The 14,454-nt window shown below is 42.4% G+C and overlaps 1 protein-coding gene across 2 annotated transcripts in view; it reads right to left on the bottom strand.

Moving 5' to 3' along the window:
* The window catches only part of FARS2 (phenylalanyl-tRNA synthetase 2, mitochondrial), a 211,833-nt gene that overhangs the window by 61,731 nt on the left and 135,648 nt on the right, over nucleotides 1–14,454 (bottom strand). For both annotated transcript variants that reach the window (XM_081206493.1, XM_081206494.1), the window contains exon 8: nucleotides 6,945–7,096. In XM_081206493.1, the coding sequence (XP_081062619.1) occupies nucleotides 6,945–7,096 (152 nt within the window). The remainder of the gene's footprint in view (nucleotides 1–6,944; nucleotides 7,097–14,454) is intronic.

Here is a 14,454-nt window from a genome sequence, read left to right as displayed (position 1 = left end):
TGGCACCCAACCAGAAGTGTGGAAGATTCTGAAAGGTAAAGCTTTACAGGACATTGCCTTGCTCACTATAGAAAGATACCTTACATCCACCTCTCCAGCATGCATGGAATTATGATGTGACATTAATGAATCAATTGTGTGGGTGTTGTTGTTTTCAAAGAATAATAATAATAATAATAATAATAATATATAATAATAACAATTTATTATTTATACCCTGCCCATCCAGCTGGGTTTCCCCAGCCACTTTGGGTGGCTTCCAACAAATATTAAAATACAATAGTCTGTTAAATATTAAAACACCAATATTCTAGATGCAGGTTACATGGACTAACCATCTAGAAATGTGCTGCAGAAAGGCATTCCCCAGTTCCTGTTTATATGATCAAGAGTCTAAGGTACTGGAAGAACATTCTGTTGCTTAATAGGATTCTTTTCTTGGTGAGTCCTCAGGGGTTTCTCAGGGGTAGTTACAATCTATCAGCTAAATATGAATTTTTGTATACGCCGCAATAGTAAAACAGAATATTAACCCAATTGATCATCACAATAACTATAACAGTCAATCACCTCAATGTGTGCTTAGCCAAGTGGTTTCGTTGTTACCTTTGCCTGTTGTTTTAAAGATGGCGATTTAACATTCCAGATTAAAATTTTCCAACTAGGGGGCATCCATTACTCATGAGCAGGGACTGACCTCAAAAGTACATCCAACTGCAAATGTAACATCAGGCTAGTTATTATATGTTTATGGTGGTGATTTAGGGCTAGATTTATAGGAATAACTGGGTGGCCTTTGCTCAGATTTAAGCTCCAAGTCACAACCGGCTTTACCACCCTCAAACTTTCTGAAGCTTATTCATTTCCACAGCCTGCCCCCAGTAATCTCAGCTTACATTTTATGAGGGCAAAAGTACACATTATTGCAGCAAATACAGATCCCCAAAGCCCTCATTGCTCAGGCAATGGCAGTTTGGGGGCAGTGGGGCACTCTCAGAGAAAAAATGACAGAAGGGAAGAAGTTGCTTAAGCATTCCTCTACGGACGCGGGTGGCGCTGTGGGTTAAACCACAGAGCCTAGGGCTTGCCGATCAGAAGGTCGGTGGTTCGAATCCCTGCGATGGGGTGAGCTCCCGTTGCTCGGTCCCTGCTCCTGCCAACCTAGCAGTTCGAAAGCATGTCAAAGTGCAAGTAGATAAATAGGTACCATTCCAGCGGGAAGGTAAACAGCGTTTCTGTGCGCTGCTCTGGTTCGCCAGAAGCGGCTTAGTCATGCTGGCCACATGACCCGGAAGCTGTACGCCGGCTCCCTCGGCCAATAAAGCGAGATGAGCACTGCAACCCCAGAGTCATCCATGACTGGACCTAATGGTCAAGGGTCCCTTTACCTTTACCCACCAGTTATCTTCTGCAAACTCTGTTCCTCCACCACTATCCTGATTTATTTCTAGTCTCTGAGCTTTAGCTGGGGAAACAACAGTTGTGGGAAGAGGATGTGGGAAAGAGCTGTCAGGCAGAGGAAATGTTAAATATTCCCTCCTGGGCATTGGTTTCCCTTTGCAAATGCTCGCCACCCCTAGATGAACATTAACCTTACAAGGCAAGCACAAGTTTGGGGATCTCACGATCCCCTCCTTAAAGCTCTTTTTGGCCGGTTGCATGCTAGTATGCTGGGTCCTGATGTGTACTACTAATGCAGGCAACGGTCACCTCAGTCCAGAAAGACCAGCTGGGGAAAAATACACACACATTGTCCATCAGGGACAGCTTTTTGATGAAAGGATATAGCTCTCCCTTGTGCTGTGTGAATGCCAGCGACAACATTCACGTTCACCTGTTCTTTCTTCCCCTAAAGGTAATTGCAGGACATGTATCCTTGGATGCAGGGATCACCATGGGAATTAGGGTATTTAACAAATCATACACTAAACAGCTGACTCAAGTGGATGCTTGAATAAAACGGGCAGAGCACAGCTGTCACCCGTCATACGCCTCTTCGAACACTATCCTTCACTACAAGCACATTTGGACCTTCTCCTATCAAGCACCAAGCACAGAGCATGGCTTTTACCTGGAAAGAGATCGCTTGAGCTCCCATCCCCTCAGAATCACTCATTTGTGATTATCGGTGCTGTGCGACATGAGAACGTTAAGAAAAGCCCTGCTGGATGAGGCTGAAGACTCTTTCAATTGAACATCCTATTCTCGCAGAGGCCAACCGGATGCCCATAAGCATCTCACAAGGAGAGCATGAGCACAGCGTCTCACAGAAGTGAGGGAGTGGAGACAGAGGTAGGAAAGGATGACCTCATCCTCATCCCGAGTTTTACAAAACACTGTCTAATCCAGTGTTTCCCAACCACTGTTCCGCGGCACACTAGTGTGCCGCGAGATGTTGCCTGGTGTGCCGCGAGATGTTGCCTGGAGGGAGGCGGGCGAGTCGGGCGGCGAGAGGCAGGGCGGCGGCGGCAAGGAGAGGCCGCCCAGCGCGGGGCTCTCGCCGTCTGCCTGCCTGGCTGCCTGCGAGCTCGGCGGGCAGTGCCTCCGTCCGCAGCGCCCGCCTCGCGGCTCTCATTCCCTGCCCCTGCCAAAGCTCACCCAGCCAAGCCGCACTCTCCTTCCTGCCTCGCTTTGCTGCCTCCTCCCCCCCCCCAAAGCTTGGAGGTTCCCCGGCAAGGGGGAGGGAAAAAATTGAAACTTACACTTTCGTGCGTCCCTCCCGGCGTGACGCTGCGCGCTGACGTCACGGGGCTGTAATGGTGGTGTGCCTCGAGATTTTTTTCATCAAACAAGTGTGCCTTTGCCCAAAAAGGTTGGGAAACACTGGTCTAATCGTCACGAGGCAGAAGAAAAAGTGCAGCAGCAGCCAACCTCCTTGCCCCCTGACACCGAAAAACCTCATGTAAATGATTAAGCAGAAGCAAAAATGCTATTAGGTCACGTGGCTCAAGAAGTTTCATTTCAGAAGAAGACAACAAAACTCCATGTTTGCTACATTAGTGCCTGTTACAGGTCTTGTCTGTCCCTTCTCCCACTTCTCCAGTCAGTCAGTCAGTCAGTCCGTCAGAACTCTTCTTGTCCTTAGTTCCCTGTGATGTTTTCCCACATTTTTTCTCTCATTAGCCCGTCTTTCCCTCAACTTCCTGAATACCGATGCCTTTTAATACTGTATATACTGATGTCAGTTACCAGTTAATGTGAACAAGCGGTACTATTAATAGAGATGTCTAGGCTGCTTTTCATTCCGACCCCTCAGGAAGGCCTTTAAGAACAACAGAACAAAATGCACCGGGCAAATTCTAAGGCTGAAGAAAAGAAAAATATCCACATTTTTTCAGCAACTTAGGACATCATCTCCTTTGTTTGTGGGTTCATTATGGATGCTTCCTAGTTTTTGCATTTCAAAAAATTCATTTTAAACTGAATTTAATGTTGTACTTTTAAATTATTGCAACCTAGTCTGGGACCTTATGGTGAAGGTAAGAAATTGAAATAATAATAGTAGCAGCAGGTGTTAATCATTAATAAATTACTACTACTGATGATGATGAGCTACCTTTGCCTTAAGAAATATAATAATAATAATAATAATAATAATAATAATAATAATAATAATAATAATAGTAGTAGTAGTAGTAGTAGTAGTAGTAGTAGTAATGGGCTTCCTTTGTCTTAGCTACTCAGTTTCCTGGATCTCTTTTCACAGCTTTCCAACCCTGACCCACCCTCTCTTGATCGCACTACCCTCAGGCCTGTGTAAGGGGTTTTCCCTTTGTCAAGTGGATATTTAAATCCACACATAAAATGCAGCAAGCTCCTGAGTTGAGCAACATTCCCTGAGAAGCTCGGCTATTAAACATCACCCCAAGATATTAATCAACATTCCAGGGCATCAAAGGAGTTCTATATCATTGTCTACAATGTGCACTAGTATACTCTCCTGCCCACTTCAAAACTGGACGAATTGCCTGTTTCATTTGAACTTGAAACAAAGGAATTATGCCCTAAATGTACATACCAACTTTTATTTTCTTTAGTTTTCAAGGGAAATAATCCAAATTCTTACACTGCTTGGAAATCAGTGGCTGGGCCGGGCCCATATTTGTACTTGAAACACAGGAATATTTCATGGCTCTACCGTAAAGTTTAAGGGAGATATTGCACTACAAGCAAACAGAAAACATCAGTTGTGTAAAACCAAAGGCTTCCCCTTCGCTCCAAGCTTGGCCAATAAGATATGCTTTTATTTGAGCAAAGGTGAAAATGATCTTGTGTATGAAAGGATACAGCTCACTAAAAGAAAATCTCTGTCCTCTGATGGCTGGTGTCAAGCCTTCCCTGCTCTTTTGCTGGTGTTTTGTGTTTGAAGCTATTCCCATGACTTTGCTAGGTCAGCAGTTAAACGTAATACCAAAGAATCCCTTTGAAAATTGCTGTGTGCTTAGAGCGAGGAACAACAAGGTGCTGAAGGTGAAACTGATTGGGTTTTCATTTGTGTAATTCTAGTAGCAATGCTTCTGCATGATCTTGCATATTTTGCAAGGTAAAATTCAAGCAAGACATGTGGTTTTTTTATTTAAAAAAACCCTCCCCAAACCACCCACCTCCCAAAACCACACTATTCGTAGCCATGATCTTTAAAAAAGAAAATTAAGCAGTGCAATGTGAGAGAAATTTGGGTGGGAGAAACTGCCTCATCCAGGAGTAATAAAATGAGAGGATCTCATATAAAATAGCTCTTAGAAGACATAAAAATAATAAAGCTATGAATGGATGGGATTGCACTTAGAAGACAATATTAGCCAACATTTTCCACCCCTCCTCTCAAAATACATGAATTCAAGGATGAGACTGAGATCATTATATCCCAAGACTCGTAGCATACCCAAGGATTTTAAAATGCTAACATATCTAACTAAATAACAAGTGCTATTAGCTTTCCTTTCCACAGTATTAATATTTGCTTTAGACAGTTACAAATGAGCAACTCTGCTTCAAGAAAGTAAACAAGCATATCACTCAAACCCAAAAAGAGATTTCTCTGTTCATTCCCAGTGCCTTTTCTCTTTTTTTAAAAAAAGACAACAACGATGCAGCAGAAAAGCAGCAAAATCAATTTTGTTGCTTACTGTCTCCCCTGATGCCTTTTCCAAGGTATTTTTAGTTGTTCTGATTAAAAATTTACTTCCTACGTACCACTGACAGCACAGTTCATTTCTGGATTAGAGTTTTATGTATTTCTTCCTAGCTCCTTCTGTATCTCTCTTTACCTAACCATGCAAAAAGAAGTATTCCTCCTGTCAGGCCTCGCAATGCAAGGCCTAGTTTCCTGTGCTAGATAAAGGAAATCTCAAACATAAAGATATTCTGCTTTATTGTGTGTAACAAAAAGAGACTGGAATATGTCTCTAAGAAGGTGGCACACTCTCCTTTGTTAGAGGCCAGATGGTCAACCTATCAGGAATGTTAGTGTATTGGATTGCCTACATCAGCAAGAGTTTGACTACATGACTCCAGAAACCCCTTCCAGCTCTGCTTGAAAGGAGGGCTTGAGGTGAAGTTGTGATACCATGTCACCTTTTATTTCATGTGATAATTCTTATATCTAACTTAGAGCCAAGTATCTTCGAGCTAGTACATTCACGTGAATAAATCTGGAAGTTCAAGAGGCAAACAACACATCACATACTGAGATGCATAACAAAGCTCCGATATTTTGTTTGTTTTTTTAAAATGAAAAGCAGCTCGCTTGGAGTGGAAACAAGAGGAAAGAGCTGCCTGAGACTTTCCCCCACCAGTCATTTTCCCTCACCACACCTAAGTTTCTCACACTCATAACACTTCAGTTCCTGTTCCTCCACTCATAAATGCCCCCCTCCCCAAGCTGCTCTTTATTTATTTTTAAATAAAAAAATACAGTTTCATTGCAAACTAGTACTGTACTTCACCTCTGAGGTTCAAAGCACAGATCAGCCATGTAACCCACAGAATGGCATTACGCAATTCATTCTCTCTCATCCTAAGCCGCCAAGTGGCCGCCGAGACCACATAACACCGGTCCTGAAAGATCATCATTGGCTCCCAGTACGTTTCTGAGCACAATTCAAAGTGTTGGTGCTGACCTTGAAAGCCCTAAACGGCCTCGGTCCAGTATACCTGAAGGAGCGTCTCCACCCTCATCATCCAGCCTGGACACGGAGATCCAGGACCTTCTGGCGGTTCCCTCGCTGCGAGAAGTGAGGTTACAGGGAACCAGGCAGAGGGCCTTTTCGGTAGTGGCACCTGCCCTGTGGAACACTCTCCCAGCAGATGTCAAGGCAATAAACAACTATTTTACTTTTAAAAGACTCTGTGGACTTTTAAAAGGTCACTGTGGAAAGCAATTTAAACCAGCCCCATTTGACAGACATACACTCTCTGTTGGCCTTCAGATCCACAGTTTACATGCACAGGATCCACTTTCATTCTAACGTTTCATAGAAGGGTCTGTTGTGCCAAACTCCAGATATTCCTTCATGGAAACCTCACAATTTCTTCCTAGCCCTTGGGCATTTTCTCTTTGCCTCTCTGCCCCGAACCTATTCTCCTGCATCTTATTTTCCTTTTTTCCTGTCCTTGTTACTTGAACATCTTAACTCAAGTCCATTAATACCAATACATTTCCTGCTCAGCCAATGCTAATCCCAATGACTTCTCAAGCGAATCTTAATTTCCTTTAGCTTGCTCTTCCTTATTTTTCCCCTTTCTGCTTGATCCAGCCATGCAAATACCAACTACTTATAAAACAAAAACTAAATTTACAAAATTTGCACCCAAACTTTGGCCCAGTCTTATCACATTTGAACACTATATGCTTTTGGCAAACCTGTAAGTTTTTTACAAGCGCTTTTCATCATAAACATCAAACTGTGGAGGGGGGGCGGGGAAATATATGTCCGACTTACTTTGGATGTGTATATTCATCTATGAGGTGAACTTTTTCCACCACATCTCCTCCAATGGTTCGAACTAAATCATAGAAGTCATTTTCGGAGTATTTTTCAGAGGGCAGCCAGAAAGAGATATCGTTGATCACAGGAGGATATTTGCTGAGAGGCTAAAAAGCAACAACAAAAAGGTAATATTGCAGTGTTATGAAACAGCACTGAAGTGAGTTTTCCAGTGGTGTAATACCGTTAATTGATTTCACATTCTATGGTAATTGTATGGTGGAAAATTTCTCAAACAGTATATAAGGACATGAGCAGACCAGTACCATTACAGAGCATTTTCTACAAAAACATAAAAAATAGCTCTTTACTCACAGGTACTTTTTCACTCAGCTCTGCCACAACTCAAGTCAGCTCATGTGTCCTTACGTACTGTTTGAGAGAAAGTCCTCCATAAATATTTGCTATGGTCATGGCAGGCAGCCATGGGTGCGAATGCGTGTTTCAATGACTCTTATGTTTAATATGCATTTTAAGGTCTTTGTGTGATAGGTGCCAAAATGGAAATCCAGGGGAAGAGAATGTATATCACCTCACTGAAAATTATGCAGAATTCACCGGCGGCATTAAAAACAGATGAACATCTAGACATGAAAATTTAATGGGCAGATCAGTCATCCACACAACTTTTCTGAAAAACAGAATATATCTACACACCAGAGGCACTCTCTTGTGTGAACTCTTTTGCAAGTGCACATGTGAGCTCTCAATGTCATTACTGAAATGGCATAGGATCACACCCTTCGGCCAGGTTACAAAAAAAGAGCTTTGCCTCTTGATTCTACTAGAGAGGCCATCTGTTGCTGAAGAGACTAGCTTGCATTTAGATGGCACCCAGGCTTGTCTCTTTGACAGCAGAAAAGGGAATGCTTCAGTGGAACCAGAAAGCAAAGCTCAGGCTGTGCACATAGCTCTCTCCCATGACACTTTTCTCTTCATGCCAGGTCCCCCCCACAAACCACAATTCACTTATATATTTATTTATTTGTTTGTTTGTTTGTTTGTTTATTTAAAAATACCTATAACCCTCCCTACATCTATAGATACAAGGACAGGGTGCAAAACATAAAGCAAACAACTATACAACAAGCAACTGTAAAACAATAAAAACAAATAAGGGCAGCTAAGAAAACAAAACAACTTTCCTCCAGGCTTAAGAGTAAAAACACAGAAGGGGTTTTGCCAAACATTCTTTACTGATTTTGCAATAATATAAGTAAATGAACATGGTAACTTTCATACAAAGAAAAAATGTGAACATGCCCCCTCTCCTGTTGCTAGAAGCTTAGTAAGTATTCAGATTCTGCTTTTTTATCTTCACTTATGTTTGCTTACTATATATTTTTGTAGTTGCTTCAACAGGGATCTTATATGTTATATCACCAGAGTCTTTGGCAACCAAAGGAGAAAGGACACACATGAGCATAGCTTTGACAAAGGGAAAGCAATTAGGAAGTCAAGGTCCACACTGATGCAGCCAACAAAGTATTCTCCATTTTGGACGCATTAACATATGTAACAAATGGGCATCAACTGGCATAGAAAGCATCTGTTTCTTTCCTCCTTTCGATACTGCTACATCATGGGTTATTTTCTCTGCAAGTGCTATTCTCCATGCATTCTTAAACCACAGATCTAGTCCTATACCTTGTACATTTCATCACGTTTGGCCTGTGGTGTTTGGTTTGGAACACAGAAGTTAAGCAGGACTTCAGTGTAATAGCTCTGAAACACAGAATTCTTAGTCACCACGTTCCCCTCATAATTCATTTTACACAGAGAATCTGTTGAGTGCTGAATCTTCCCCACCCCTCCATTTTTTCCATGCAAGACCCTGTTGTTCTGGTTTTTTAAACTGTTTTATTCTCCAGCAAGGCAGGGAAAATCCAGCAGATACATGAAGGCTAAAACTGGCAAACATTTTTTTTCTTTTTGTTTCTTTTTTGTTCCCATAGGCTTTGCATGTTTATTTATTTTTTGTTTAAATAATGCAGAAAAAACAAAACAACAAAAAAGAAATAAAAAAGATTGAAAACAATCCAAAAACATTGAAAACTAATATTACATCATATAATACTCTCCCCCACCACCCACAGCTTCCCTCCGCTACAATTCGACTTCTTTGAATCTCTATTTCCACCTTTATCTCTGCATTCTCCAAATGTATCATCCTTTAAATTTCTTTTATCTCTTCTCTTTTCCAATTCATAGATATACTTTACATTTTTACTCTAGGCATATTAGCATATCTTTCTTAGAACAATAATTTAACATATAATCTTCGAAACATTTCCATTCCTTTTTAAAATTTTTATTTGACTGATATCTTATGATTGAGGTTAGCTTTGCCAGTTCTAAATATTCATTTGATTTGCAAATCTACTCCTCTTTTGAGGGCAAGATTTGAGATTTCCATTTAGAAGCAATCACTACCCTGGCAAAACTGGCAAACATTTTCTGCAAATGTTTCCGCCCAAATGAGAAATTACATTAAGACATGGCTGCTGGTGCAACCTGCATTTTTGCCCTTAAAATGCACTGCCAAATTATCCTCAGCCGCATCAAGCGTATACAGATTTCCTTACTTTGTTGTTGTTTTTCCGCCCACAGCAGCTGATGTGCTGTCCTGATTAATACAATATATTATCTCAATAAGAAAATTGTATTTTACGCCTGGAAAATGCTTTATGACAGAATAGTGAAATCCTAAGTGAATACCTGATAAAGCAATAAACCTGTAAGAAGGGCAAATTTACGGCACAGTGATTAATACAGATCTGGCTGCACATGACGCAAACACTTTAATGAATATCTGATAAGGAATACTGCGAGAGTTTTAAATTAACAGCCCCACAGCGATCCCAATTGTGAATCACAAATGATTATCCAACTTGTTACATGAATAAACTTGTCAAGCAAATTCATCGCCTGTATAGCAATTTCGAAACTCAACTCTCGATAAAGCCATCACACTGGTGTTCTTGATGAAATGCCAGTGTCCATGAAAGATGCTTCTCCCGTTAACACCAATGCCACTGTTGCATGTTAAAGAGTTTCTACAGATAATGTATGGCCACAAAGCTCATGTGAACTGGTTGATTTATATTATCAATGCAATAAAGCACTGGCATGATCGAGGCAGTATTTTTATAGCAAAAATAAAAATAAAAATATTTATTCTACTGTACACAACTGTACGCCCCAAGGTATGTATTTCACGTTTACATATATGAGATTTATGAACCATGTGCGTACACACACAGTTTTAATTTCCTCGATGAGTTATTTATAAAATCATTTTTAACCCCACTTTTGCTCCCTCCCTCATTCCTATGTGGCCCTAAAGGCGGATCACAACACGTTAAAAACTTAATACAATTAATTTACTGTAAGCAGCAGGGAAAAGAAGCATCTTGGAAAGTCAGTTTTAAAAACTGTGTTAAATTTGAATTCATTTGCTGTTGATTTGTTTAAAAAAATGGAAAACCAATAAAAATTAATTGGACGGGGGAAAAACGAGCTTAATACAATTAAAGCAAAGCAAAGCTTTAAAAGCTAATAAAATATAATTCCAAACAGGAAGTGGTGGGCAAGGACAGGGTGGGAGAAAGAACCTAAAAAGCCAACCAAGAATGGCCAACTGGACCTGTTGCTTCAAGGATTATTTCAGTGTTGCTATCCAGTCTCTTGGTGTGTTAGGATTTTTGCAGGAGAAGGCGGAGCGGGTAAGGGAAATTCTGTTGGGGAAGTTGAATTTGTAGCAGCAGCGTGGGAGTGTGCAATTAACTGCTTCCCCACCCATGAGAGAAAAAGGAAGATGTTTATGAAGTGGTCTGCTGTTGCTGGAATGAACACTTAGATGGGTATATAAAAGTCTCAAATCCTTTATGCTCAAGAGAGAGAGAGAGAGAAGAGTGGCTGTTTGACCTGAGCTGATGACACTGCTGTAGTGTATGTATAAATAATAAATAAATAAATAATAAATAAATAAATAATCACAACAAATGCTCTTCAAATACACTGCTTGCTTTTTAACACTGTCATCTGGAATTTATCCTAGAACCGGCATCAGAACCTTGCTTGCTGTAAATCCCAATCTCTTCTAATCCCACACACCACCCCCGTTACCATGCCTGGGTATAGCCCTGAATAGAGACGGGGGTGGCGCTGTGGTCTAAACCACTGAGCCACTTGGGCTTGCCAATCAGAAGGTCGGCGGTTCGAATCTCCACGACGGGGTGAGCTCCCATTGCTCTGTCCCAGCCCTGGCCAACCTAGCAGTTCAAAAGCATGCCAGTGCAAGTAGATAAATAGGCACAGCTGTGGCAAGAAGGTAAACGGCATTTCCGTGCGCTCTGGTTTCCGTCACGGTGTCCTGTTGCACCAGAAGTGGTTTAGTCATGCTGGCCACATGACCCGGAAAGCTGTCTGTGGACAAACGCCGGTTCCGTCGGCCAGAAAGTGAGATGAGCGCCGCAACCCCATAGTCGCCTTTGACTGGACCTAACCATCCAGTGGTCCTTTACCATTACAGTGGTACCTTGGGTTAAGTACTTAATTCGTTCTGGAGGTCCGTTCTTAACCTCAAACTGTTCTTAACCTGAAGCACCACTTTAGCTAATGGGGCCTCCTGCTGCCGCCGCTCCACCAGAGCACAATTTCTGTTCTTATCCTGAAGCAAAGTTCCTAACGTGAAGCACTATTTCTGGGTTAGCGGAGTCTGTAACCTGAAGCGTATGTAACCTGAAGCATATGTAACCCGTGGTACCACTGTACCACTGTGACACAAAGTGTGTGCAAAGGTGACACGTTTGTTCTCTCTTTTGCAGTTGGAGCAATCTTCCTACAACGTACCAAACCCAGGAAAGCCACTTCTGCATATAACATAGCAGCTAAGTAAAGGTAAAGGTACCCCTGCCCGTACGAGCCAGTCTTGACAGACTCTAGGGTTGTGCGCTCATCTCAATCAAGAAGCTGGGAGCCAGCGCTGTCCGCAGACACTTCCGGGTCGCGTGGCCAGCGTGATGAAGCTGCTCTGGCGAACCGGCACCAGAGCAGCACACGGAACGCCGTTTACCTTCCTGCTATAAAGCGGTACCTATTTATCTACTTGCACTTAAGGGTGCTTTCGAACTGCTAGGTGGGCAGGAGCTGGGACCGAACGACGGGAGCTCACCCCGCTGTGGGGATTCGAACCGCCGACCATGCGATCGGCAAGTCCTAGGCACTGAGGTTTTACCCACAGCGCCACCCGCGTCCCAGCAGCTAAGACTGATCTGTTAATTCAACTCGTGTCCCCAGCGTTCTCCTAGGGTTAAGGCACTCCTTTGTGCTTTTATTACACCAATTTCTACCTTTTTCTAATTAAATAGCTTCCTAGGAGGAAACTATTAGGACATCAAAATTCATGCCAGATGCAAAATACACACCTCCTGAGCAATTGCCAGCACAAATATTGCTGTTTAAAATTTACAGCACAGTGTAAAACAAAGGCAAATCTCTGTCATCATTCAATTTGAGCAGAAAAGTCCCACTAGTCATATATAGCTAAACAGATTTCCTCTCCTGCTTGCTAAGGCCTCGCAGTCTAGGAAAACGTGACTCGTGATCCTGCATACATCTTAATATGCAAAAATTATGGAGGAAATAAACAAAATGAACCCAGGAATGCACAGGGCACCTGTAAAATCTTCTCTGGACCAGTGACGGAGCTGCAATAATAGTTTGAGAAGTCACCAAGGCAACTTCTAAATGTGGTTAGGAGATTTCACTTCCACCATCACCAGATGCTTCTTCACTGCACTGGACATTGCTATAGCTATAGTGAAAATTAGCCTTCGGGGTTGGTGGGTAAGATACGCCCAGCCTTCTTTAAGCCAGTATTTGGCATCATCAAATTATGCTCCCTAAGAGGTCATTCCGAAAGGTTTCAAATGCTCTGTTCAGCAACTGGTCTAAGCTCACAAGTGATGGCTGTGACTTGCTAATTGGGATTCCCATAATATCCACATCCCTTTGGTTTCCTAGAATATGTGTGCCCTTTGCCACACGGTGGCCTCATATGATCTTACAGCAAGGTGATGCAACCTGGTAGAAGTCAACCACGTTAGTTGTATGACAGCATGGAGACAGTGAACTTGGTTGAACTGGGAGCACAGAGTGGGGTTGTTGAAGCCTCTCCCACTTGCTCTTCCCATCTGCAGTCCATTGCTGTCCCCATGCCACCCAGCTCATGATAGATCAGCTAGTCCAGGGGTCAGCAAACTTTTTCAGGGGGTTGATCCACTGTCCCTCAGACCTTGTGTGGGGGTGAACTATATTTTTTTTGGGGGGGGGGGAATGAACGAACTCCTATGCCCTGCAAATAACCCAGAGATGCATTTTAAATAAAAGCACACGTTCCACTCATGTAAAAACACCAGGCAGGCCTCACAAATAACCCAGAGGTGCATTTTAAATAAAAGGACACACTCTACTCATGTAAAAACACACTGATTCCCGGACCGTCTGCGGGCCGGATTGAGAAGGTGATTGCGCTGGATCCGGCCCCCGGGCCTTAGTTTGCCTACCCATGAGCTAGGCAGTATGGACAGATGAGCAGAGCTCCCCAGGGCTTGGCAGGCCTCACAGAATGGCTGAGGGTCAGGGGTTGCATTTGGAAACTGCACCAGCATCATTTAATAAAAAAGCAAGCATCTACAATATGCGTAAGGCTGTAAATTCGTACTGACCATAGACCTAGGCTTCATTACACTGGACTTCACACACCCTCAAATAATAACTGCTTGTATTTCCAAAGCTTAACAAACAAATGAATTAAAAGTGTATCACATTTGGAGTTATGTCATTTTGGTCTTTTTTTGCATCCAATAGCAAAGTTGAATGGGAGTTTTAACTGCTATTTGCACACTTCCCTTCAGAATTCCAAGTACCGGTACATCTGGTGGCAGATTTTAACCAGTCAGCTAAGGAAGGGAACCAACAAAAGAATCCTGGTTGGACACGGCTTAAGTCAGTTCTGGCTTGTGATCTAGAAGCAAAACAAAACTACCTAGTGCATCACCTTAGCCTACTACTGTGGTGGGTAAAGTACTCAAAATATTCCTTCAATAAATCCATTATCAGGATTTATTTACATTTACCAGGATCAGGACGGGAGGACACTGAACTTAATGGAGCTCACTTATGAGAAAACATGTACTTAAGACTGACTTTTAAAAAGGAAAAGGAAAAATGCAACTAGAAAACTGCCTGATGTTAAAAGCAATATACGCAGAGGATGATCTCGCATACTGAGGGAATTTTTCTTCTTCTTTTTGTGAGGGAGGGTAGTGTATTTATGTGTGCTGTGTACCCAGAAATACATTTCTCCTCTCCCCATTCCTTATAAGTGAGTGCGGGTTGTGTTTGGAACAGGGAGGGAGGTTTTGCCCTCCCCTCCTTGCAAATGTTGTCCAAAGCTGTT

Source organism: Podarcis bocagei (genome assembly GCF_964188305.1).
Source record: "Podarcis bocagei genome assembly, chromosome: 8".
Taxonomy (NCBI): domain Eukaryota; kingdom Metazoa; phylum Chordata; class Lepidosauria; order Squamata; family Lacertidae; genus Podarcis; species Podarcis bocagei.
The sequence above is the reverse complement of the archived record's forward strand: the minus strand, read 5'-3'. Positions and strand labels throughout refer to the sequence as shown.